Source organism: Salmo salar, chromosome 06, assembly GCF_965601325.2.
Source record: "Salmo salar chromosome 06, fSalSal1, whole genome shotgun sequence".
NCBI lineage: Eukaryota > Metazoa > Chordata > Actinopteri > Salmoniformes > Salmonidae > Salmo > Salmo salar.
In genome coordinates this window covers 75,867,983-75,894,218 of record NC_138296.1, presented here as the reverse complement: position 1 = coordinate 75,894,218, position 26,236 = coordinate 75,867,983, and the positions used below count along the sequence as shown (strand labels likewise).

Below are 26,236 nucleotides of genomic sequence, written 5' to 3'. Positions count from 1 at the left end.
TGCCTTTTGGTTGGTCTTATGAAACGCTTATGAATTATTATATCAAACATTATTGCTTACCTTATGATACAGCCAGTGGCATGGCTTTGATTCAGAAGGGTTGGGTTAAATGCGGAAGACACATTTCAGTTGAAGGCATTCAGTTGTACAACTGACTAGGTATCCCCCTTTCCTTCTAACATCCTAAACCTTAACGTTTGCTCATCGCTAAGTCAAAATAGAGTTGAGTGAACTAGATGCTAAAGTGATCCTAATGTAACTGTGAGACTGCTCTGCCCACTAAGATATGTACAGTAACTCACTTCCCTATCAGACACAATGGACCAGGCCGACCCCCTTTGCACATGTAGCTAACCTCTCTCTCTGTTGTCTCAGTGGACCAGGACGACCCCTACGCCCATGTAGCTAACCTCTCTCTGTTGTCTCAGTGGACCAGGACGACCCCTACGCCCATGTAGCTAACCTCTCTCTGTTGCACCTCAGTAGACCAGGCCTACCTATACGCCCATGTAGCTGCCTTCTGACCTCTCTCTGTTGCACCTCAGTAGTCCAAGCCTACCTATACGCCCATGTAGCTAACCTCTCTCTGTTGCACCTCAATAGACCAGGCCTACCTATATGCCCATGTAGCTGCCTTCTGACCTCTCTCTGTTGTGTCTCAGTGGACCTGGACGACCCCTATGCCCATGTAGCTAACCTCTCTCTGTTGTCTCAGTGGACCAGGACGACCCGTACGCCCATGTAGCTAACCTCTCTCTGTTGCACCTCAGTAGACCAGGCCTACCTATACGCCCATGTAGCTGCCTTCTGACCTCTCTCTGTTGCATCTCAGTAGTCCAGGCCTACCTATACGCCCATGTAGCTAACCTCTCTCTGTTACACCTCAGTAGTCCAGGCCTACCTATACGCCCATGTAGCTAACCTCTCTCTGTTGCACCTCAATAGACCAGGCCTACCTATACACCCATGTAGCTGCCTTCTGACCTCTCTCTGTTGTGTCTCAGTAGACCAGGCCGACCCCTACGCCCATGTATCTGCCCTCTAGAAAGCCAGCATCCAGGAGTCCCCTCTTCACTGTTGACGTTGAGACTGGTGTTTTGCGGGTATTATTTAGTGAAGCTGCCAGTTGAGGACTTGTGAGGTGTCTATTTCTCAAACTAGACACACTAATGTACTTGTCCTCTTGCCCAGTTGTGCACAGGGGCCTCCAACTCTTACTATTCTGGTTAGAGACAGTTTGCGCTGTTCTGTGAAGGAAGTAGTGCACAGCGTTGTACGAGATCTTCAGTTTCTTGGCAATTTCTCGCATGGAATAGCCTTCATTTCTCAGAACTAGAATAGACTGACGAGTTTCAGAAGAAAGTACTTTGTTTCTGGCCATTTGGAGCATGTAATCGAATCCACAAATGCTGATGCTCCAGATACTCAACTAGTCTAAAGGCCAGTTTTATTGCTTCTTTAATCAGAAGAACAGTTTTCCGCTGTGCTAAAATAATTGCAAAAGAGTTTTCTAATGATCAATTAGCCTTTTAAAATGATAAACTTGGATTAGCTAACACAACGTGCCATTGGAACACAGAAGTGATGGTTGCTGATAATGGGCCTCTGTACGCCTATGTGGATATTCCATGAAAAATCTGCCTTTTCTAGCAACAATAGTTATTTACAACATTAACAATGTCTACACTGTATTTCCAATCATTTTGATGTTATTTTAATGGACAAAAAATGGGCTTTTCTTTAAAAAAAAAGGACATTTCTAAGTGACCCCAAACTTTTGAACGGTAGTGTAGCTGCCCTCTAACCTCTGACCTCTTTCTGTTGTGTCTCAGTGGACCAGGCCGACCCCTATGCCCATGTAGCTGCCCTCCATTTTGACCAGATGCTCCAGCGGTTTGGCTCGCCCATCATCATCCTCAACCTCGTCAAGGTAACAGCACCTCACCTCACTGCACCGCACCACCCACCACAGGGCACCTCAGACCAACAACTTAGTCACACTGTTAATGGAACAACAGAATAATTACTCTGGTAGAAACTGAGTCCAATAGATGAAACCTTCCTCAGAGTACCCATTTACAATACTGTTACATCAGTGGACAGTTAAAGGATCGTTCCACAGCTTGTCTCCACGGATCCATTTACTTCATTTAAATTGTGGTGTGTTAACACCATAAAATGATTCATTCATTCAAGGTTTATACAAATATGTCCATTCAATAGAGAATTGCGTCAGAAAAGTAATAGTCCAAACCTCATGTCTCTACCACGAAAATACTCAGAGAATTGAGCATGTTTAGAGTGAATGGAATGTCTTCACCGGAATGATCAAAAAGTGGTCACTGCTCAATAGAACTCTGTGGCGCTGCTTCATGGCAGATTGGCACTAACTTCGAACATCAACTGACAAGCTAACCATTGGCTACAGGTTCATGAGTGAAAACATGGGCTTTTTCTAAATGAAATCCACGGAATAGAAAGCAACATAGGGACTAAATAATATTTATTTCGAAGGCTGACCGACTGAATTTCATTATCCACCCTCCACGTAGACAATCTGTTCCTGTTTTCATTGTGTATTTCTGAGTCATTCCCTTTAAATCGCTATAGAAACGGCCCCTCTCAATGTAAATTGATCGCCAATATATAGCCAATGGAAGCCAACGATCGGGAGATGAAAATGACGAGGGTATGAAGTTGATTTGATAGGTCCATCCTGCAGAAAGACCTCCAAAGGGTGCCATCTCCCAACGCTAAATATGGAAGCGATACAATCAAGAGCACCTCAGTCTAAACTAGCAAATTAACGTTCTTATTTCATCAACACTGTCAAGAACAAGTGATTGATAATGAGAGGGCAAAGGAAACTACATTTTGACATTAATTTATAGCACGCTCTTGAATTGCCCTGTTTTTCTCTACATTTTAGAGCAGGGAGTGAATGCCCTATAAATTGTTAGTGGCCCTAGTTATCCAAATTGCCCGGAAATAAGTTTGGTGTCACTTAAAAGCCATATCTCAGACTGGCTAATGAAAACAAAAGATTAAGATGGGCAAAAGAACACAGGCAGAGATATGGCTTTTCCTTTCTCTGCCTAGAAGGCCTGCGTCCCGGAGTCGCCTCGTCACTGTTGACGTTGAGAATGGTGTTTTGTGGGTACTATTTAATGAAGCTGCTAGTTGAGGACTTGTGAGGCATCTGTTTCTCAAACGAGACACTAATGTACTTGTCCTCTTGCTCAGCTGTGCACTGGGGCCTCCCACTCTTTCTATTGTGGTTAGAACCAGTTTGCGCTGTTCTGTGAAAGAAGTAGTACATAGCATTGTACAAGATCTTCAGTTTCTTGGTAATTTCTCGCATGGAATAGCTTTAATTTCTCAGAACAAGAATAGACTGACGAGTTTCAGAAGAAAGTTATTTGTTTCTGGCCATTTTGAGCCTGTAATCGAACCCACAAATGCTGATGCTCCTGATACTCAACTAGTCTAAAGAAGTCCAGTTTTATTGCTTCTTCAATCAGAACAACAGTTTTCAGCTGTGCTAACATAATTGCAAAAGGGTTTTCTAATGATCAATTAACCTTTTAAAATTATAAACTTGGATTAGCTAACACAACGTGCCATTGGAACACAATAGTGATGGTTGCTGATAATGGGCCTCTGTACGCCTATGTGGATATTCCATAAAAAATCTGCAGTTTCCAGCTACAATAGTCATTAACAATGTCTACACTGTATTTCTGATCATTTTGATGTTATTTTAATGGACACATTTTTTTGCTTTTCTTTCAAACACAAGGACATTTCTAAGTGACCCCAAACTTTTTGAACAGTAGTGTATATACAGTACCAGTCAAATGTTTGGACACACCTACTCATTCAAGGGTTTTTCTTTATTTTTGCTATTTTTTACATTGTAGAATAATAGTGAAGACAGCAAAACTCTGAAATAACACATATGGAATCATGTTAAAAAACATCTAAATATATTTTAGATTCTTCAAAGTAGCCACCCTTTGCCTTGATTACAGCTTTGCTCACTCTTGGCATTCTCTCAACAAGCTTCACCTGGAATGCTTTTCTTGAAGGAGTTCCCACATATGCTGAGCACTTGTTGCCTTCTTTTCCTTCTCTCTGCGGTCCAACTCATCCCAAACCATCTCAATTGGGTTGAGGTTGGGTGATTGTGGAGGTCAGGTCATCTGATGCAGCACTCCATCACTCTCCTTCTTGGTCAAATAGCCCTTACGCAGCCAGGAGATGTTGGGTTATTGTCCTGTTGAAAACAAATGATAGTCCCATTAAGCACAAACCAGATGAGATGGCGTATCACTGTGGAAACCATGCTGGTTCAGTGTGCCTTGAATTCTGAATAAATCATCAACACTGTCACCCCCACACCATCACACCACCTCCTCCAAGATTCACGGTGGCAACCATACATGCGGAGATCATCCGTTCACCTACTCTGCGTCTCACAAGAGACGGCGGTTGGAAACAAAAATTTCAAATTTGGACACACACCAGTGGTAGTATATACAGTTGAAGTCGGAAGTTTACATACACCTTAGCCAAATACATTTAAACTCAGTTTTTCACAATTCCTGACATTTAATCCTAGTAAAAATTCCCTGTCTTAGGTCAGTTAGGATCACCACTTTATTGTAAGAATGTGAAATGTCAGAATAATAGTAGAGAGAATGATTTATTTCAGCTTTTATTTCTTTCATCACATTCCCAGTGGGTCAGAAGTTTACATACACTCAAATAGTATTTGGTAGCATTGCCTTTAAATTGTTTAACATGGGTCAAACATTTCCGGTAGCTTTCCACAAGCTTCCCACAATAAGCTGGGTGAATTTTGGCCCATTCCTCCTGACAGAGCTGGTGTAACTGAGTCAGGTTTGTAGGCCTCCTTGCTTGCACATGCTTTTTCAGTTCTGCCCACAAATCTTCTATAGGATTGAGGTCAGGGCTTTGTGATGGCCACTCCACTACCTTGACTTTGTTATCCTTAAGCCATTTTGCCACAACTTTGGAAGTATGTTTGGGGTCATTGTCCATTTGGAAGACCCATTTGCAACCAAACTTTAACTTCCTGACTGATGTCTTGAGATGTTGCTTCAATATATTCACATACATTTCCTACCTCATGATGCCATCTATTTTGTGAAGTGCACCAGTCTCTCCTACAGCAAAGCACCCCCACAACATGATGCTGCCACCCCCGTGCTTCACGGTTGGGATGGTGTTCTTCGGCTTGGAAGCCTTCCCCTTTTTCCTCCAAACATAACAATGGTCATTATGGTCAAACAGTTCTATTTTTGTTTCATCAGACCAGAGGACATTTCTCAAAAAAGTAGGATCTTTGTCCCCATGTGCTGTTGCAAACCGTAGTCTGTCTTTTTTATGGCGGTTTTGGAGCGGTGGCTTCTTCCTTGCTGAGCGACCTTTCAGGTTATGTCGATATAGGACTCGTTTTACTGTGGATATAGATACTTTTGTACCTGTTTCCTCCAGCATCTTCACAAGGTCCTTTGCTGTTGTTCTGGGATTGATTTGCACTTTTCACACCAAAGTACGTTCATCTCTCGGAGACAGAACGCGTCTCCTTCCTGAGCGGTATGATGGCTGCGTGGTCCCATTGTGTTTATACTTGCGTACTATTGTTTGTACAGATGAACTTGGTACCTTCAGGCGTTTGGAAATTGTTCCCACGGATGAACTAGACTTGTGGAGGTCTACAATTTTTTTTCTGATGTCTTGGCTGATTTCTTTTGATTTTCCCATGATGTCAAGCAAAGAGGTACTGAGTTTGAAGGTAGGCCTTGAAATACATCCACAGGTACACCTCCAATTGACTCAAATGATGTCAATTAGCCTATCAGAAGCTTCTAAAGCCATGACATCATTTTCTGGATTTTTCCAAGCTGTTTAAAGGCACAGACAACTTAGTGTATGTAAACTTCTGACCCACTGGAATTGTGATACAGTAACTTATAAAGGAAATAATCTGTCTAAACAATTGTTGGAAAAATTTATTGACATGCACAAAGTAGATGTCCTAATAGACTTGCCAAAACTATAGTTTGTTAACAAGACCTTTGTGGAGTGGTTGAAAAACAAGTTTTAATGACTCCAACCTAAGTGTATGTAAACCTCCGACTTCAAATTGTGTGTGTATGTATATATACACACACCCAACTTTAGGTGAAGTCTCCTCCTTTTCTCTAAACATATCATCTTCATTGCTACGCAGGAAGTTTAAGTGATGTGGGTAATAAACTGTTCCTTCTCCCTTAATGTGACCTGACCTGACCTCGGTCCCCATTCCTCACTAATCCACAGCTCTCCACCCTTATCAGTGACTGCAACCATGTGATTGCCTTTCCCTTACTCAGTAACATTCCAAGCCCCTGGCTCATATCCAACCTTAATTGACCCCCACCATATATATTCCTCCTACAGATATCCATTAACTTCTGGTGTATCTAGTATTTCAAATTACAACCCAACAACTGAAACCAGACTGTGGCCCTTCTCCTTTCCATACAATACCTGATGTCTAACAATAACATGTTCTGACAGAGTGTAAACGTTCTTCATTCACCTCTCTCCCTCAGTACCATGAACAAGGATATTTCAAGTTCATAAGTCAGAACCCATCACAGTATATTCAAATTACAATTCTGTCTTATTGATCTCTGCACACAACACAATGAGTGACACTAGTTTCACCTTGGCGTGTATATACACTACCGGTCAAAAGTTTTAGAACACCTACTCATTCAAGGGTTTTTCTTTATTTTTGCTATTTTCTACATTGTAGAATAATAGTGAAGACACCAAAACTATGAAATAACCCATATGGAATCATGTAGTAACCAAAAAAGTATTAAACGCTCTGGGATATGTGGGACACGTCCCACCTCGACAACAGCCAGTGAAATTGCAGGGCGCCGAATTCAAAACAACAGAAATCTCATAATTACAATTCCTCAAACATACAAGTACTATAAACCATTTTAAAGATAAACTTCTTGTTAATCCAGCCACAGTGTCTGATTTCAAAAAGGCTTTACGGCGAAAGCAAACCATAGGATTATGTTAGGTCAGCGCCTAGTCACAAAAAAACATACAGCCATTTTCCAGCCAAAGAGAGGAGTCACAAAAAGCAGAAATAGAGAAAATTAATTACTAACCTTTGATGATCTTCATCAGATGGCACTCAAAGGACTTCATGTTACACAATACATGTATGTTTTGTTAGATAAAGTTCATATTTATATCCAAAAATCTCTTGCCTCCTGCCTCCAAAATATCCGGTGATTTGGCAGAGAGCCACATCAATTTACAGAAATACTCATCATAAACTTTGATGAAAGATACAAGTGTTATGCATAGGACTATAGATAAACTTCTCCTTAATGAAACCGCTGTGTCAGATATCAAAAAGGCTTTACGGTGAAAACACCATGCGATAATCTGAGTACAGCGCTCAGCCACCAAAACAAGCCATACAGATACCAGCCATGTTGTGGTGTCAACAAAAGTCAGAAATAGTGTTATAAATATTCACTTACCTTTGATGATCTTCATCGGAATGCACTCCCAGGAATCCCTGTTCCATAATAAATGTTCGATTTGTTCGATAAAGTTAATCTTTATGTCCAAATACCTCCTTTTTGTTCGCGCGTTTAGTTCACTATTCCAAATGCACAAGGCGTGGGCACTAAGTCCAGACGAAAAGTCCAAAAAGTTCCATTACAGTTTGTAGAAACATGTCAAACGATGTGTAGAATCAATCTTTAGGATGTTTTTATCATAAATCTTCAATAATATTCCAACTGGACAATTCCTTTGTCTTTAGAAATGAAAGGGAACGGAGCTCGGGCTCAGGGCTGCGTGTGTGACTAAACTAAAGGCTTTCAGCCAGACCACTGGTTCAAACAGCTCTTTTTCGCTCCCCTTTTACAATAGAAGCCTGAAACAACGTTCTAAAGACTGTTGACATCTAGTGGAAGCCTTAGGAAGTGCAATCTGACCAAATTTACACTGTATATTGGATAGGCAATCACTTCAAAAACTACAAAACTCATATTAATATGCATATCTTAGCTTCTGGGCTTGAGTAGCAGGCATTTTACTCTGGGCACCTTATTCATCCAAGCTACTCAATACTGCCCCCCGTTCCCAAAGAAGTGAAACAAATCAAAATATATTTTATATTTGAGATTCTTCAAATAGCCACCCTTTGCCTTGGTGACAGCTTGCACACTCTTGGCATTTTCTCAACCAGCTTCATGAGGTAGTCACCTGGAATGCATTTCAATTAACAGGTGTGCCTTGTTAAAAGTTAATTTGTGGAATTTCTTTCCTTAATGCGTTTGAGCCAATCAGTTGTGTTGTGACAAGTTAGGGGTGGTATACAGATGATGGCACTATTTGGTTAAAGACCAAGTCCATGTTATGGCAAGAACAGCTCAAAGTAAGCAAAGAGAAACAACAGCCCATTGTTACTTTAAGACATGAAGGTCAGTCAATAAGGAACATTTCAAGAACTTTGAAAGTTTCTTCAAGAGCAGTCACAAAACCATCAAGCGCTATGATGAAACTGGCTCTCATGAGGACTGCCACAGGAATGGAAGACCCAGAGTTGCTCTGCTGCACAGGATAAGTTCATTAGAGTTACCAGCCTCAGAAGTTGCAGCCCAAATAAATGCTTCACAGGGTTCTAGTAACAGACACATCTCAACATCAACTGTTCAGAGGAGACTGTGTGAATCAGGCCTTCATGGTTGAATTGCTGCAAAGAAACTACTACTAAAGGATACCAATAATAAGAAGAGACTTGTTTGGGCCAAGAAACACGAGCAATGGATATTAGACCGGTGGAAATTTGGTCTGGAGTCCAAATTAGAGGTTTTTGGTTCCAACCGTCTTTGTGAGATGCGGTGTGGGTGAACGGATGATCTCTGCATGTGTATTTCCCACCGTAAAGCATGGAGGAGGTTGTGGTATGGTGTGGGGGTGCTTTGCTGGTGACACGGTCTGTGATTTATTTAGAATTCAAGGCACACTTAACCATCATGGCTACCACAGCATTCTGCAGCGATATGCTATTTACATTTTACATTTTAGTCATTTAGCAGACGCTCTTATCCAGAGCGACTTACAGTAGTGAATGCATACATTTATTTTTTTGTACTGGCCCCCCGTGGGAATCAAACCCACAACCCTGGCATTGCACACACCATGCTGGCGTTGCAAACACCATGCTCTACAAACTGAGCCACAGGGAATGCTATCCCATCTGGTTTGAGGTTAGTGGCACTATCATTTGTTTTTCAACAGGACAATGACCCAAAACACACCTCCAGGCTGTGTAAGGGCTATTTGACCAAGAAGGAGAGTGATGGAGTGCTACATCAGATGACCTGGCCTCCACAATCACCTGACTTTAACCCAATTGAGATGGTTTTGGCAGAGTTGGACCGCATAGTGAAGGAAAAGCAGGCAACAAGTGCTCAGCATTTGTGGGAACTCCTTCAAGACTGTTGGAAAAGCATTCCAGGTGAAGCTGGTTGAGAGAATGCCAAGAGTGTGCAAAGCTGTCATCAAGACAAAGGGTGGCTATTTGAAGAATCTCAAATATAAAATATATTTTGATTTGTTTAACTTTTTTGGTTACTACGTGATTCCATGTGTGCTATTTCATAGATTTGATGTCTTCATTATTATTTTACAATGTAGAAAATAGTAAAAATGAAGAAAAACCCTTCAATGCGTAGGTGTTCTAAACCCCCTGGTGTAGCCGGTAGTGTAGCTCACTCCAGTAGTAGTGAGAGGACTTGACTGGCAAGCCATCCATTAGTTGCCATTCTGTTGCTGCTCTGACTTCAAAGTTAAAGACCTAGTGACAGAATTCAGGGCAAGCAGCTTGTGGTGATACTGCCAGAGAGGAGAGCGCTGAAGTGAATGGTTATACAAGCACTTCTGACTCAATCAGCCAGGCTGTTGTCCTCTCTTTCTGTGAAGTAATTATTCCTGGTTCTTGTTGTTCTCGGTTCTGTAAAGTGGGTTGGAAACTATTGGGGCCATACTTGCAAACATAAAAATGTACTAATCATTTTAAGTTCAACCTGGACCTCTGTCTCAAAATATGCATCAGCCAAATACAATCGTAGCTGATGCAGAACTTATCGGATATAATCATTGTCAGCTGGTGAGGTTAGCATAGGGCTAACGTGTGCCAGGTTATCTGATGGGACCAGCTACAATGTAGCATTCTATCATGTGCAACTATGTCGACGATTGTATCTGGCTGATGCTCGTTTTGAGACGGGTCCAGGTTTAACAAAAAATATATTTAATGTTCGCAAGTATGGCCCCATTGTGCTGTTTTCCAAGCATTATATTACTGCAATGTTACAATTAACATATTTATACTAAAGAAGGCATTAAATAAGCTTTTGGTGAAGAAAAAAAAACATTCTCCGGTGTCAGATGTCCCTGTGGGGGAGAAAACAAGGAGAGAGGGAGAGATGTAATATCCAACATGACCATAATGAAGTGTTGACAGACACATCCAAATGACTGAGAATTTCACTTGAGGATTTTTCTTAGAAACCAGCAGGATTCCTGGAATCACACCTTCATGTGATTGGACAATAGCCTGGTGTGTTGGTTTAATTAGCTAGTGAAGGTTTCGGCTAACTCCCTAGCTTTGTCAATACATTGGAGAAGAACAGTTGTTGTGGTTACTCTGACAGATGGAGTGATAAAAGAGGGACTCGAGAGATGAAACTGGTTTGGGGCTAGTGATTACAAGCTGTTGAAGAACCACCTTAAATGCACTAATGCACGCACACACTCTCTTCACACAGTGTTGTGAACCCCCCCCCTTCTTACTGCTCTGCTAAGCTCGGGTGTCCTGTGCATGTCACTCACAAGGGAATGAGGAGAGGGATAGCCAATCACAGCCCTCCGTTGCCTGCACAAGCTCGGCCATGTGCAGTAGGGGAGGAGAGGGTAGGGTGCTCCCCCCTTAGTCCCCCCCACTCACTATCTCACTCACAAGCAGAAATCGAAAAAGTCACCATAGACTATTGCAACGTAGGAGTGATTTGTGTTGGCCAGTGATGGGTAGGTGGGGGTGTGTCACTCATCAGGATCCATTTCTCTTAACTGGGAAATTCCCTCATTTGTGCAGAGACACATTTAACCACGTTCATTTGTCACAGCAAGAGCCTCTGTCATGCCTTGCCACACTCTCTTTTGCAGGTGTGTATTCATGTGCATGCATTTTGCAAGATTCCCATCTGTGTGTGCAGAGCATGTACTGTACTGCACTGCATGCATGGTATGCTGGCATATGATGAGTGTGTTTGCAGTTGTGTGCGTGTATGCATGATACTTTGTTTGGCACGTGTCTGTGTGTGTGTTTTGATGCCATGCTGTGAGAGAGAGCCTGGCAGTGGTTAATGGCTGGTTATTAACTGGCCGTTTGGCCAGTGCTGTGACACTGATAGAGGCGTGTGTGTGTTTTGTAGATAAGTGGTTAAAAGGTTGTTGAAGGTCTAGCGACCGGGGTGATCTTTAGGAGAGATGGCAGGAGGAACAGCAGGGGGCTCGGATGCAGGGATGCAGGGGTAGACTCTCTTGGCTTCAAACAGAATGAATAGGAACTGACAGTGCTCACTAAGTAGCCAGCATATGTGAGGGAGAGTGTGTTTTGAGAGAACGTTTCGTAGAGAGGGACTGAAGATCTGGTAGACAGACATAGTTTGGCTGCTGTAGACATGATTAGCTGATGTCAATGCAGAGCTAGGAGTACTGTGTGTGTGTGTGTGTGTGTGTGTGTGTGTGTGTGTGTGTGTGTGTGTGTGTGTGTGTGTGTGTGTGTGTGTGTGTGTGCGTTGGAGAGAAGAGGTGATGACTAATGCGTGCACATGTACATGCACACACACTGCTCCTGTGGGTGAACGGGCATTAATGGTTGGTTGGTCGGTTGTGACTCACTAGTTTTAAGTGTCTGGAAATAGTTCTCTCCTAAGGTAGCTCCATCTGATTTTAGTTACAGATGTAGGATCTTACTTTGATCATTCTTTTGTTGCTGAGAATTTTCCTGCACAACAGGAAATGCAAACTTGTAGTGTATTTGAATTTCCACTTTGACATTTCAGACATAACTTTGCCCTAACGAAAAATGTATCGACCCCTACAAAAAGTCCATTAATTATAATCCACATAATTCACATTTCCTGTTGCTGCAGAACTATTTTCCTGCTTTAGCAAACTGGCTCAAATTAAGAGCTTACATCTGTATGTAGTTAACGGATTGAGATGTTAAAAAAACGTTATGTGCATTAAGGTGGTACCGTTGCAGGCGAAATTTTGCCGAGACAAAAATTATGAAATTACCATAGACTTTCATGCCTTTTCTCATAAATCAGAGACCTTTCCTGCAGTGTAAATGAGTAACGCTGATGATGTGTGTGTGTCTCCGTGTCTGTGTGTAGAAAAGAGAGAAGAGAAAGCATGAGAAGATCCTCAGTGAGGAGCTCTTCCCAGCTGTAATCAACCTCAACCAGTTCCTCCCTCCAGAACACTGCATCGACTACATCGCCTGGGACATGGCCCGATACACCAAGAGGTACAGATCTAGGATCAGCTCACCCAAACCCTATCCTTAACCATTAAAGGGGAAATGCCTAAGATCAGTGTTTGGTTGCGACTTCATCCTACTCATACCGGCTGCTTTAGCTTACACCAGCATCGTGTTCTGTAAGAGCCAGAGGTACAAAGTATTGTCCCAGCAACCTAAGTCAACATCTCAGAACACTTAATGGTTCCCAAACGTTTTGGGCCCACAACCCTATTTTGATATCTGAAAAGTCTCGCGACCCCACCCATGTGAATTTTTTGTTGTTGTAATTAACAACCAATGTTTACTTAATGTGGGACTATGATAGTCAATCGCAAGTTATACTGACGTATAATGTCTCATATCTCGCCACCACTAAGGAGATGGGTGTGTTTGATGCGTGTCGCGTCGGAGCTTCTCAAAGTCAGGGGGCGTGATCGACAGTACGCACCTCATCTCTGCTGTCACATCCAACCTGGATGGATATTTGATTTTAATGCAGACGAGCACTGGATCCAGCTTCACACAGATATGAGCTGGCGAAGGGTAGCCTACCATGACTTTTATGGTGCTTTCAAGACAACTGGGAACTAAGAAAAATACGAGGTTGAATCCTGACGTTACTGATCTTCAGGTCGGAAAGTCTGAGCTCTAGAAAGAGGGCTGAGTTACATGACTGTTCAAAGCTAATTTTCCCAGTTGGCGCTCTTTTCATTCCGAGGTACCAGTTGTCTTGGGAAGTAGGTCCCAAAGTGCCCTTCCAAGGGTTGGTGAGCAGTCATCACTCATGTGGGACACTTGCTGATGCTGTGTTCTGTTATTTTCATTACACAGAAGGTCAACCAAGTCAGTTGTTTTTACATCCATTGTGAATGACAAACGCTCCTCTCTCAATGCGAAAAATCACATTCACAACTAGAGTGCGGAGGCATGCCCGCCGTCCCATGATAGATGGAGCTCCATCTGTGCAAAAGCCCATCATTCGATCCCATATGGAATCTGTTTTTCGTCAATATAGCCACGCAGCACACTGAACATCCCCTGGGCCGCTTCATGCTCGGGAATCGAGAGACAGAACAATATGTCCTGGTGAATAGCCGCCCGCAACGTTTATAGCGAACAAAAGTCAATGCATGGGCATCTCGGTCCTCACAGATAACATTCATTTGGAGAGCATAAGCTAGGGAGTTTTGGAGTATAATCATTTTCGTTTTAGATTTTTAAGGTTAACCACTTAAAAATTTTGAGATACAAAGACGATATTATAATATTTTTTGTATTTATTTGTACATTTTTTGTGGGGATTTGGGAAATTGTCCCGTAACCCCATTTTCTTATCTACCCCCTAGTTTGGGAACCTCTAGGCTACATGGTCATATGCAGTACATACAGCAGCACATGGTCCCATGTGACCCAAGAAGAGCTATATATTTCATGGGCCAAAGTACATTAACCACAAAGTCCTGGGGTTATCCATCACTGCAGCTATGGAAACGCTCTGAAGATCACATCTTTTCCCTTATTCATTTTCCCTGGCATGGTACTCCCCAAGCTAACTTTGCTCACCAACAATGGACCTAACTTTAACAGTAGAGGAGTTATTGTTGCTGTCCCTGAAAGAAATGTTCAAGTTCAATGAAAACATTTTTCAAAGAGACCTTTTAAGTTGCCTAACACTCATTCATATGTTTTCTCTGTCTGTCTGCCCCGCCCTCTGTCTGCCCCGCCCGCCCTCCGTCTGTCTGCCCCGCCCGCCCTCCGTCTGTCCGCCCCGCCCGCCCTCCGTCTGTCCGCCCCGCCCGCCCTCCGTCTGTCCGCCCCGCCCGCCCTCCGTCTGTCCGCCCCGCCCGCCCTCCGTCTGTCCGCCCCGCCCGCCCTCCGTCTGTCCGCCCCGCCCGCCCTCCGTCTGTCCGCCCCGCCCGCCCTCCGTCTGTCCGCCCCGCCCGCCCTCCGTCTGTCCGCCCCGCCCGCCCTCCGTCTGTCCGCCCCGCCCTCCGTCTGTCCGCCCCGCCCGCCCTCCGTCTGTCCGCCCCGCCCGCCCTCCGTCTGTCCGCCCCGCCCGCCCTCCGTCTGCCTGCCCCGCCCTCTGTCTGTCTGCCCCGCCCTCTGTCTGCCTGTCTGCCTGCCCCGCCCTCCGTCTGCCTGCCCCGCCCTCCGTCTGCCTGCCCCGCCCTCCGTCTGCCTGCCCCGCCCTCCGTCTGCCTGCCCCGCCCTCCGTCTGCCTGCCCCGCCCCGCCCTCCGTCTGCCTGCCCCGCCCTCCGTCTGCCTGCCCCGCCCTCCGTCTGCCTGCCTGCCCCGCCCTCTGTCTGTCTGCCCGCCTGCCCCGCCGTCTGCCTGCCCCGCCCTCTGTCTGCCTGCCCCTCCGTCTGTCTGCCTGCCCCGCCCTCTGTCTGTCTGCCTGCCCCGCCCTCTCTGTCTGCCTGCCCCGCCCTCTGTCTGTCTGCCTGCCCCGCCCTCTGTCTGTCTGCCTGCCCCGCCCTCTGTCTATCTGTCCCGCCCTCTGTCTGCCCGCCACGCCCTCTGTCTGCCTGCCCCACCCCCCCTCTCTGTCTGCCTGCCCCTTCCCCATCTCTGTCTGCCTGCCCCTTACCCATCTCTGTCTCTCTCTCTCTCTGTCTCTCTCTCTCTCTCTCTTTAAGGGGCTTTATTGGCATGGGAACATGTGTTTACATTGCCAAAGCAAATTAAATGGATGATAAACAGAAGTGAAATAAACAATCATAAATTAACAGTAAACATTACACTGACAGAACGTTTCAAAATAATATAAACTTTTCAATGTAGCTGAAGTTCAAAAAATAAATATGGTTTTATTTAAACTGGCTGCTTTTGGAGCAACAGGTCACATCTTGCTGCTGTGATGGTACACTGTGGTATTTCACCTAATAGATATGGGAGTTTCTAAAAATGTAATTTGTTTTCAAATTCTTTGTGCATCTGTGTAATCTGAGGGAAATATGTATCTCTAATATGGTCATACATTTGGCAGGAGGTCAGGAAGTGCAGCTCAGTTTCCACCTCATTTTGTGGGCAGTGTGCACATTGCCTGTTTCCCTTGAGAGCCATGTCTGCCTACGGCAGCCTCTCTCAATAGCAAGGCTATGCTCACTGAGTCTGTACATAGTCAAAGCTTTCCTTAATTTTGGGTCTGTCACAGTGGTCAGGTATTCTGCCAATGTGTACTCTCTGTTTAGGACCAAATAACATTCCAGTTTGCTCTGTGTTTTGGTTAATTATTTTCCAATGTGTCAAATAATGATCTCATCTCTCTCTCCCTCCCTCCCTCCCTCCCTCCCTCCCTCCCTCCCTCCCTCCCTCCCTCAGTAAGCTGTATAACGTGCTGGACCGTCTTAGTATGATAGCAGAGAACGTGGTCAAGAGGACCGGCTTCTTCATCAACCGCTCTGACTTCTTCTGCCACACCCTGAGACCAGACGAGAGGTACACACACACACACACACACACACACACACACACACACACACACACACACACCCTCAAGCCAGACGAGAGGTACACACAAACAGGCCAGACGAGAGGTGAGGCCAGACGAGGGGTGAGGCCAGACGAGGGGTGAGGCCAGACGAGGGGTGAGGCCAGACGAGGGGTGATGGCCAGACGAGGGGTGATGGCCAGACGAGGGGTGAGGCCAGACGAGGGGTGAGGCCAGACGAGGGGTGAGGCCAGACGAGGGGTGAGGCCAGACGAGGGGTGAGGCCAGACGAGGGGTGAGGCCAGACGAGGGGTAGGGCCAGAGGGGTAAAAACTTGCGCCCTTTACACCCCAACCTATACCTCTCTAACTACCTCACCCCACCATCTAGATTTCTTTACAGGGGTTGGTGTTAAATTGTCATAATTGGTTTTAATCGTGATTATTGCTACGTTTGTTTTAATGTGTTAGACAAAGTCCCTCTGAGGGCTTTTATAAAGCTCCGTCAAATAGCTAATCATACAGTATTTTACAATCACGCATTAATAGCAATTCCATTTATTTTTTTCTCCTTCTGATATAAATGAATGTCCAGTAATGGGAATAGATGGGTCTGTTAGATGGGATTTTTGCTGAATAGTCATGGCCAGGGTATCCCTACCTATCAGAGTAGATGACGGAGCATGCAGCAGCAGAAGGGTGTGAAGAAGGGCCGCAGTGCTCACTATCTGCATATCTTAATCACAAGCATTGACATTTCCATCTGGTTACCTAAGCTGCTAGCCATTCTTCTAATGCCGTATTTATTAGCGTTATGCTACATTATCAAACACACTCCCTTGCTTTTATACATGTGCTCATGCTTAAGAAACACATGCACGTGGACCACACACACACACTTCCGCCCACTCTCTCGTCTCTGGCGGGGGTTGTTGACTTGAGTCCAGGCCAGATGTGTCACAAATGAAAAGTCTTCCTCCATTTACTTCTTAATTTATTATTTCTTCCTTGCTTCCAGACATGTGACATTCTTACTAGCCCTGGGTTGTCTCATATGGAGACTCCCGTGGGGCTCACTGCTAGTCTGGAGGCTAACCTTCTTACACAACCACAATTATGAAAAAATATATTTAAAAAAAAAAGGGATTCAAAAGAAAATAAATATATACATACACACACACACACACACACACACACACACACACACACACACACACACACACACACACACACACACACTACCGTTAAAAAGTTCGGGGTCACTTAGAAATGTCCTTGTTTTTAAAAGAAAAGCAATTTTTTTTGTCCATTAAAATAACATGAAATTGATCAGAAATACAATGTAGACATTGTTAATGTTGTAAATGACTATTGTAGCTGGAAACAGCAGATTTTTTATGGAATATCTACATAGGCCCATTATCAGCAACCATCACTCCTGTGTTCCAATGGCACGTTGTGTTACCTAATCCAAGTTTATCATTTTAAAAGGCTAATTGGTAATTGGAAAATTATTTTGCAATTATGTTAGCACAGCTGAAAACTGTTCTGCTGCTTAAAGAAGCAATACAATTGGCCTTCTTTAGTCTAGTTGAGTACTCAACTAGTCTAAAGAAGGCCAGTTGGTGTCATGGTAGTTTGTCCCCAAGTAGTTTGCTCCCGGTGATGCGTTGTGCAGACCGCACCACCCTCTGGAGAGCCTTGCGGTTTAGGGCGGAGCAGTTGCCGTACCAGGCTGTGATACAGCCCGACAAGATGCTCTTGATTGTCCATCTGTAAAAGTTTGTCAGGGTTTTGGGTGACAAGCCACATTTCTTCAGCCTCGTTCTGTGATGTGTACGCCCAGGAACTTAAAACTTTCTACCTTCTCCACTGCTGTCCCTTCAATGTGGATAGGGGGGTGCTCCCTCTGCTGTTTCCTGAAGTCCACGATCATCTCCTTTGTTTTGTTGACATTGAGTGAGAGGTTGTTTTGCTGACGCCACGCTCCGAGTGCCCTCACCTCCTCCCTGTAGTCTGTCTTGTCGTTGTTGGTAATCAAGCCCACTACTGTTGTGTCGTCTGCAAACTTGATGATTGAGTTGGAGGTGTGCATGGCCATGCAGTCATGGGTGAACAGGGAGTACAGTCCCGTGTGGCTCAGTTGGTAGAGCATGGTGTTTGCAACGCCAGGGTTGTGGGTTCGATTCCCACGGGGGACCAGTACCGGGGGAAAAAAATTAGGAAATGTATGCATTCACTACTGTAAGTCGCTCTGGATAAGAGCGTCTGCTAAATGACTAAAATGTAAAATGTAAAAATGAGTACAGGAGGGGGCTGAGCATGCACCCTTGTGGGGCCCCAGTGTTGAGGGTCAGCGAAGTGGAGATGTTGTTTCCTACCTTCACCAACTGGGGGCGGCCCGTCAAAGTCCAGGACCCAATTGCACAGGGCGGGGTTGAGACCCAGGGCCTCCAGCTTGATGATGGAGTGTACCATGGTGTTGAAGGCTGAGCTGTAGTCAATGAACAGTATTCTTATATAGGTATTCCTTTTGTCCAGATGTGATTGGGCAGTGTGCAGTGTGATGGCGATTGCGTCGTCTGTGGACCTGTTGGCGGTATGCAAACTGAAGTGGGTCTAGTTTGGCCAGTAAGGTGGTGATATGATCCTTGACTAGTCTCTCGAAGCACTTCATGATGACAGAAGTGAGTGCTACGGGGCAGTAGTAATTTAGTTCAGTTATCTTTGCCTTGTTGGTTACAGGAACAATGGTAGCCATCTTGAAGCATGTGGGGACAACAGACTGGGATAGGAAGCGATTGAATATGTCCTTAAACACACCAGCCAGCTGGTCTGCGCATGCTTTGAGGATGCGGCTAGGGATGCTGCCTGGGCCAACAGCCTTTCCACGGTTAACACGTTTAAATGTTTTACTCACGTCAGCCACGGAGAAAGAGGGGGGGGCGCAGTCCTTGTTAGCGGGCCACGATGGTGGCACTGTATTGTCCTCAAAGCGGGCGAAGAAGGTATTTAGTTTGTTTCAAAGCGCGATGTCCGTGACGTGGCTGGATTTCTTTTTGTAGTCTGTGATTTCCTTTAGACCATGCCACATACGTCTTGTGTCTGAGCTGTTGAATTGCGACTCCACCTTGTCCCTGTACTGGCATTTCGCTTGTTTGATTGCCTTACAGAGGGAATAGCTACACTGTTTATATTCAGACATATTCCCAGACCTCTTTCCATGGTTAAATGCGGTGGATCTCACTTTTAGTTTTGCGCGAATGCCGCCATCCATCCACGGTTTCTGGTCAGGGTAGGTGTTAATAGTCACAGTGGGTACATCATCTCCAATGCACTTCTTTATAAAAGCACTCACCGAGCCAGCGGATAGGTCGATGTTGTTCTTTGAAGCTGACCGGAACGTATTCCACTCCGCGTGATCAAAACGATCTTGAAGCATGGCTTCCGATTGGTCGGACCAGCGTTGAATGGTTCTCGTCACTGGTACATCCTGTTTGAGTTTCTGCCAATAAGACGGAAGGAACAAGATGGCATCGTGGTCGGATTTGTCGAAGGGAGGGCTTTGTATGCATCGCGGAAGTTAGAGTAACAGTGGTTGAGGGTATTGCACATGCACGTAGCGCAATCAATATGCTGGTTGAATTTAGGTAGCCTTGTTCTCAAATTTGCTTTGTTAATATCCCCAGCTACAATAAATGCAGCCTCAGGATGTATGGTTTCCAGTTTGCATATAGTCCAGTGAAATTCCTTGATGGCTATCTTGGTGTCTGCTTGAGGGGGAATGTACACAGCTGTGACTATAACTGACGAGAATTCTCTTGGTAGGTAAAATGCTGGCACTTGATTGTAAGGAATTCTAGATCGGGTGAGCAGAAGGACTTGAGTTCCTGTATGTTGTTATGATTACACCATGAGTCGTTAATCATAAAGCATACACCCCCTGCCCTATCCTTTCCCAGAGAGGTGTTTATCTCTGTCGGTATGGAGAAGCCCGGTGGCTGAACCGATTCCGACAACATATCCCGAGAGAGCCATGTTTCCGTGAAACAGAGAATGTTACAATCTATGATGTCTCTGTGGAAGGAAGCATTTGCTCGAATTTGATCTACCTTGTTGTGAAGAGACTGGACATTGGCTAGTAGTATACTCGGGAGCGGTGTGTGACGTGCACGTCTACAGAGCCTGACCAGGTGGCCGCTTCGTCTGCCCCTAATGCGCCGTCGTTGTTTTGGATCGCCTACTGGGATTAGATCCATTGTCCTGGGTGGTGGTCCGAACAGAGGATCCGCTTCTGGAAAGTCATATTCCTGGTCGTAATGTTGGTAAGTTGACGTTGCTCTTATATCCAAGAGTTCTTCCTGGCTGTATGTAATAAGACTTAAGATTTCCTGGGGTAACAATGTAAGAAATAATACATAAAAAAACAAAATACTGCATTGTTTCCTAAGAACTCGAAGCGAGGCGACCATCTCTGTCGGCGCCATCATAATGAGTGAGAGGCAATGCATCGCAGTGCTTGAGGCATCACTTCAGACCCAAGTTTAATCCCAGGCTGTGTCACAACCGGCTGTGAGTGTGAGTCCCATAGGGCGGCGTCCAGGTTAGGGGAGGGTTTGGCCGGGGGGGCTTTACTTGGCTCATCGCGTTCTAGCGACTCCTTGTGGCGGGCAAGGCGCCTGCAGGCTGACATCGTCGTCAGTTGAACAGTGTTTCCTCCGACACATTGGTTCGGCTGGCTTCCGGGTTAAGCGGTGCTTTTTCGGAGGACAAATGACTTGAGCCCGTTGGGGAGTTGCAGCGATGAGACAAGATTGTAATTTGATTACAATTGGGGAGAAAAAGGGGTTAATTATTTATTTGACATTAGCATGTCATGCTTTGCATACAAGCCAGGGACTAAATACACCTGGCAATGAAGCAAGCCTAGAGTGACCTAAATTGATAAGCAAAGTAGACGGGATGGTAATCTTGGAGAGGAAAGACATGCTATGGGTAGTAGAGCCGATGTTCCTCTGGTTTTCATCATACTGTGCTTTATGCCATTGTGGCATTGGAGAATTACTCTTCGATGCACCAGTCCTAAATGTGTTCAGATTCAGAAACTTTGAGTTGTGCCATCTCTAGACAATGTGCATTGCAGGAGTATAAAAGTACAACAAGCATACTCAGTGTTTGATTGATTAAAGGAGTTTTCTCTTTCCTCAGGTGGGGAGATCTTGGGGGAAGTCTCACCTCAAGTGGGCGTGTCCAGGTACGGTATATTACTCATCGTACACACCTGAGCAGGCGGTGGCTGTTGACATGGAAATCTGACGGTGGAGATGATGCCCGTCTTTTATCAGCGCCCACATTTAAATGTTTTGTTTTTGAGCTCTCCTCTCCCATCTTCAGACAGGTGTGTTGAGGACGAACTGTGTGGACTGCCTGGACCGTACTAACACGGCCCAGTTCATGGTGGGGAAGTGTGCTCTGGCCTATCAGCTCTACGCTCTGGGCATGATTGACAAGCCCAAGCTGCAGTTCGACACGGACTGTGTTAGGTAAAACCCTACTCCACTCTTGCCTCTGAGACTCACTTAAACATTTCTAAAAGTTGACATAAGAACTTAAAAAATGCTGTTGATATCTCTGACCTTGTGTGATCTTTACCCCCCCCCACACAATTCAGGCTGTTTGAGGAGCTGTATGAAGACCATGGGGACACCCTGTCTCTGCAGTACGGGGGCTCCCAACTGGTCCACAGGGTGAAGACCTACCGGAAGATAGCCCCCTGGACACAGCACTCCAAAGACATCATGCAGACCCTGTCCCGTTACTATAGCAACGCTTTCTCAGGTAGACGCACACACGGACACACACTTTTATCTCACCTTTATTTAACCAGGTAGGCCAGTTGAGAACTAGTTCTCATTTACAACTGCGACCTGGCCAAGATAAAGCAAAGCAGTGCGACACCAACAACACAGAGTTACACATGGAATAAACAAACGTACAATCAATAACACAATAGAAAAGTCTATATACAGTGTGTGCAAATGAAGTAAGATTAGGAGGGTAAGGCAATAAATAGGCCATAGTGGCGAAATAATTACAATTTAGCAATTAAACTCTGGAATGATAGATGTGCAGAAGATGAATGTGCAATTAGAGATACTAGGGTGCAAAGGAGCAAAAAAAACAAAAACAATATGGGGATGAGGTAGCGGCAGGTAGTCTAGAGGTTAGAGCGTTGGACTAGTAACTGGAAGGTTGCAAGATCGAATCGCCGAGCTAACAAGGTAAAAATATGTCGTTCTGCCCCTGAACAAGGCAGTTAACCCACTGTTCCTAGGCCGCCAACGAAAATAAGAATTTGTTCTTAACTGACTTGCCTAGTTAAATAAAGGTAAAATGTAAAAAATGTTTTTTAAATTGGGTAGTTGGGTGGGCTATTTACAGATGATCTATGTACAGGTGCAATGATCTGTAAGCTGCTCTGACAGCTGATGCTTAAAGTTAGTGAGGGAGATAGGTCTCCAGCTTCAGTGATTTTTGCAATTCGTTCCAGTCATTGCCAGCAGAGAACTGGAAGGAAAGGCGGCCAAAGGAGGAGTTGGCTTTAGGGATGACCAGTGAAATATACCTGCTGGAGCGGGTGTGCTACGGGTGGGTGTTGCTATGGTGACCAGTGAGCTGAGATCAGGCGGGGCTTTACCTAGCAAAGACTTATAGATGACCTGGATGACCTGGGTTTGGCGACGAATATGAAGCGAGGGCCAGCCAACGAGAGCATACAGGTCGCAGTGGTGGATAGTATATGGGGTTTTGGTGACAAAACAGATGGCACTGTGATAGACTGCATCCAATTTGCTGAGTAGAGTGTTGGAGGCTATTTTGTAAATGACATCGCCGAAGTCAAGGATCGGTAGGATAGTAAGTTTTACGTGGGTATGTTTGGCAGCATGAGTGAAAGATGCTTTGTTGCAAAATAAGAAGCCGATTGTAGATTTAATTTTGAATTGGAGATTCTTAATGTGAGTCTGGAAGGAGAGTTTACAGTCTTACCATATTCAAAGTCAGAACCGTCCAGAGTAGTGATGCTAGTCGGACGGGCAGGTGTGGACAGCGATTGGTTGAAGAGCATGCATTTAGTTTTACTTGCATTTAAGAGCTTTGAAGCTCGTCTGGAGGTTTGATAACACAGTGTCACAAAGAAGGGCCAGAAGTACACAGAATGGTCTCTCATTCTCGCAAGCACAAATATGCACACACACACCCACATGCTCACACAAACACACACGCATTATCTGTCATAACGAAAATACTTTTACCGTTGCAAATTCTTTTCAGGCATCCTGATTCTAGGTAGTCTCTCTTGACAGCCCTAGTTTGAGATTTCTTATGTAGGTAGTAGTGTGTCCGAGGTAACGGTGCCTCTGAGGTATTACCACTTCATACCACTCACTCATCACCCCCGTATTGTTACTATGGCAACACACTCACTCAGGATCCCCCGATAAACACACACATACTCCATTCACCCCTGCCCTGTCCTTATGACACCACTGCTTACTCATCCACTAGTGACTCTTCCTCTCTCCTTACCCCTCCTCATCCTCTCACCCCGCCTCATACTCTCCCCCCTCACCCTCACCCTCCTCCCCTCCTCCTCCCCTCACCCCCTCCTCATCCTTTCCCCCCTCCTCATCCTCTCCCCCTCCTCATCCTCTCCTCATCCCTTCCTCATCCTCTCCCCCTTCTCATCCTCACCCCGCTCCTCTTCTCCCGCCCCCCTCTTCTTCTCCCGCCCCACTCTTCCTTCTCCCCTCCTCATCCTCTTCTCCCGCTCCCTCATCTTCTCACATCCTCCTCTTCTCCCGCCCCCTCCTTATCAAATGAAATGTATTTATATAGCCCTTCTTACATCAGCTGATATATCAAAGTGCTGTACAGAAACCCAGCCTAAAACCCCAAACAGCAAGCAATGCCGGTGTAGAAGCAAGGTGGCTAGGAAAAACTCCCTAGAAAGGCCAAAACGTAGGAAGAAACCTAGAGAGGAACCAGGCTATGAGGGGTGGCCATTCCTCTTCTGGCTGTGCCGGGTGGAGATTATAACAGAACATGGCCAAGATGTTAAAATGTTCATAAATGACCAGCATGGTCAAATAATCGTAATCACAGTGAACAGGTCAGGGTTCCATAGGCGCAGGCAGAACAGTTGAAACTGGAGCAGCAGCACGGCCAGGTGGCCTGGGGACAGCAAGGAGTCATCATGCCAGGTAGTCCTGAGGCATGGTCCTAGGGCTCAAGTCCTCCGAGAGAGAGAAAGGAGGAAAGAGAGAATTATAGAGGGCGTACTTATATTCACACAGGACACCGGATAAGACAGGAGAAATACTCCAGATATAACAGACTGACCCTAGCCCCCCCCGACACATAAACTACTGCAGCATAAATACTGGAGGTTGAGACAGGAGGGGTCAGGAGACACTGTGGCCCCATCCGATGATACCCCCGGACAGGGCCAAACAGGCAGGATTTAATCCCACCCACTTTGCCAAAGCACAGCCCCCACACCACTAGAGGGATATCTTCAACCACCAACTTACCATCCTGAGACAAGGCCGAGTATAGCCCACAAAGATCTCCGCCACGGCACAACCCAAGTGGGGGGCACCAACCCAGACAGGAAGACCACGTCAGTGACTCAACCCACTCAAGTGACACACCCCTCGTAGGGACGGCATGGAAGAGCACCAGTAAGCCAGTGACTCAGCCCCTGTAATAGGGTTAGAGGCAGAGAATCCCAGTGGAGAGAGGGGAACCGGCCAGGCAGAGACAGCAAGGGCGGTTCGTTGCTCCAGTGCCTTTCCGCTCACCTTCACATTCCTGGGCCAGACTACACTCAATCATAGGACCTACTGAAGAGATGAGTCTTCAATAAAGACTTAAAGGTTAAGACCGAGTCTGCGTCTCTCACATGGGTAGGCAGACCATTCCATAAAAATGGAGCTCTATAGGAGAAAGCCCTGCCTCCAGCTGTTTGCTTAGAAATTCTAGGGACAATTAGGAGGCCTGAGTCTTGTGACCGTAGCGTACGTGTAGGTATGTATGGCAGGACCAAATCGGAAAGATAGGTAGGAGCAAGCCCATGTAATGCTTTGTAGGATAGCAGTAAAACCTTGAAATCAGCCCTTGCCTTAAACAGGAAGCCAGTGTAGGGAGGCTAGCACTGGAGTAATATGATCAATTTTTTGGGTTCTAGTCAGGATTCTAGCAGGCGTATTTAGCACTAACTGAAGTTTATTTAGTGCTTTATCCGGGGAGCCGGAAAGTAGAGCATTGCAGTAGTCTAACCTAGAAGTAACAAAAGCATGGATTAATCTTTCTGCATAATTTTTTGGACAGAACATTTCTGATTTTTGCAATGTTTCGTAAATGGAAAAAAGCTGTCCTTGAAACAGTCTTGATATGTTCGTCAAAAGAGAGATCAGGGTTCAGAGTAACGCCGAGGTCCTTCACAGTTTTATTTGAGACAACTGTACAACCATCAAGATTAATTGTCAGATTCAACAGAAGATCTATTTGTTTCTTGGGACCTAGAACAAGCATCTCTGTTTTGTCCGAGTTTAAAAGTAGAACGTTTGCAGCCATCCACTTCCTTATGTCTGAAACACAGGCTTCCAGCGAGGGCAATTTTGGGGCTTCACCATGTTTCATTGAAATGTACTGGTGTGTGTCATCCGCATAGCAGTGAAAGTTAACATTATGTTTTCGAATGACATCCCAAAGAGGTAAAATATATATATAGTGAAAACAATAGGGGTCCTAAAACAGAACCTTGAGGAACATTGAAATCTACAGTTGGCCAAACCATTCACAGAGACAAACTAATATCTTTCCGAAAGATATGATCTAAACCAGGCCAGAACTTGTTTGTGTAGAACAATTTGGCTTTCCAATCGCTCCAAAAGAATGTGGTGATCGATGGTATCAAAAGCAGCACTAAGGTCTAGGAGCACGAGGACAGATGCAGAGCCTTGGTCTGACGCCATTAAAAGGTAATTTACCACCTTCACAAGTGCAGTCTCAGTGCTATGATGGGGTCTAAAACCAGACTGAAGCATTTCGTATACATTGTTTGTCTTCAGGAAAGCAGTGAGTTGCAGCGCAAC

The 26,236-nt window shown here is 45.2% G+C and overlaps 1 protein-coding gene across 1 annotated transcript in view; it reads left to right on the top strand.

Annotated features, from left to right (window-relative positions):
- fig4a (FIG4 phosphoinositide 5-phosphatase a) overlaps positions 1–26,236 on the top strand; it is a 109,476-nt gene that overhangs the window by 29,854 nt on the left and 53,386 nt on the right. Inside the window, exons 11-16 of the mRNA XM_014205487.3 lie at positions 1,833–1,930; positions 12,522–12,655; positions 15,972–16,088; positions 21,288–21,333; positions 21,474–21,622; positions 21,751–21,917. Of these exons, the coding sequence (XP_014060962.1) occupies positions 1,833–1,930; positions 12,522–12,655; positions 15,972–16,088; positions 21,288–21,333; positions 21,474–21,622; positions 21,751–21,917 (711 nt within the window). The remainder of the gene's footprint in view (positions 1–1,832; positions 1,931–12,521; positions 12,656–15,971; positions 16,089–21,287; positions 21,334–21,473; positions 21,623–21,750; positions 21,918–26,236) is intronic.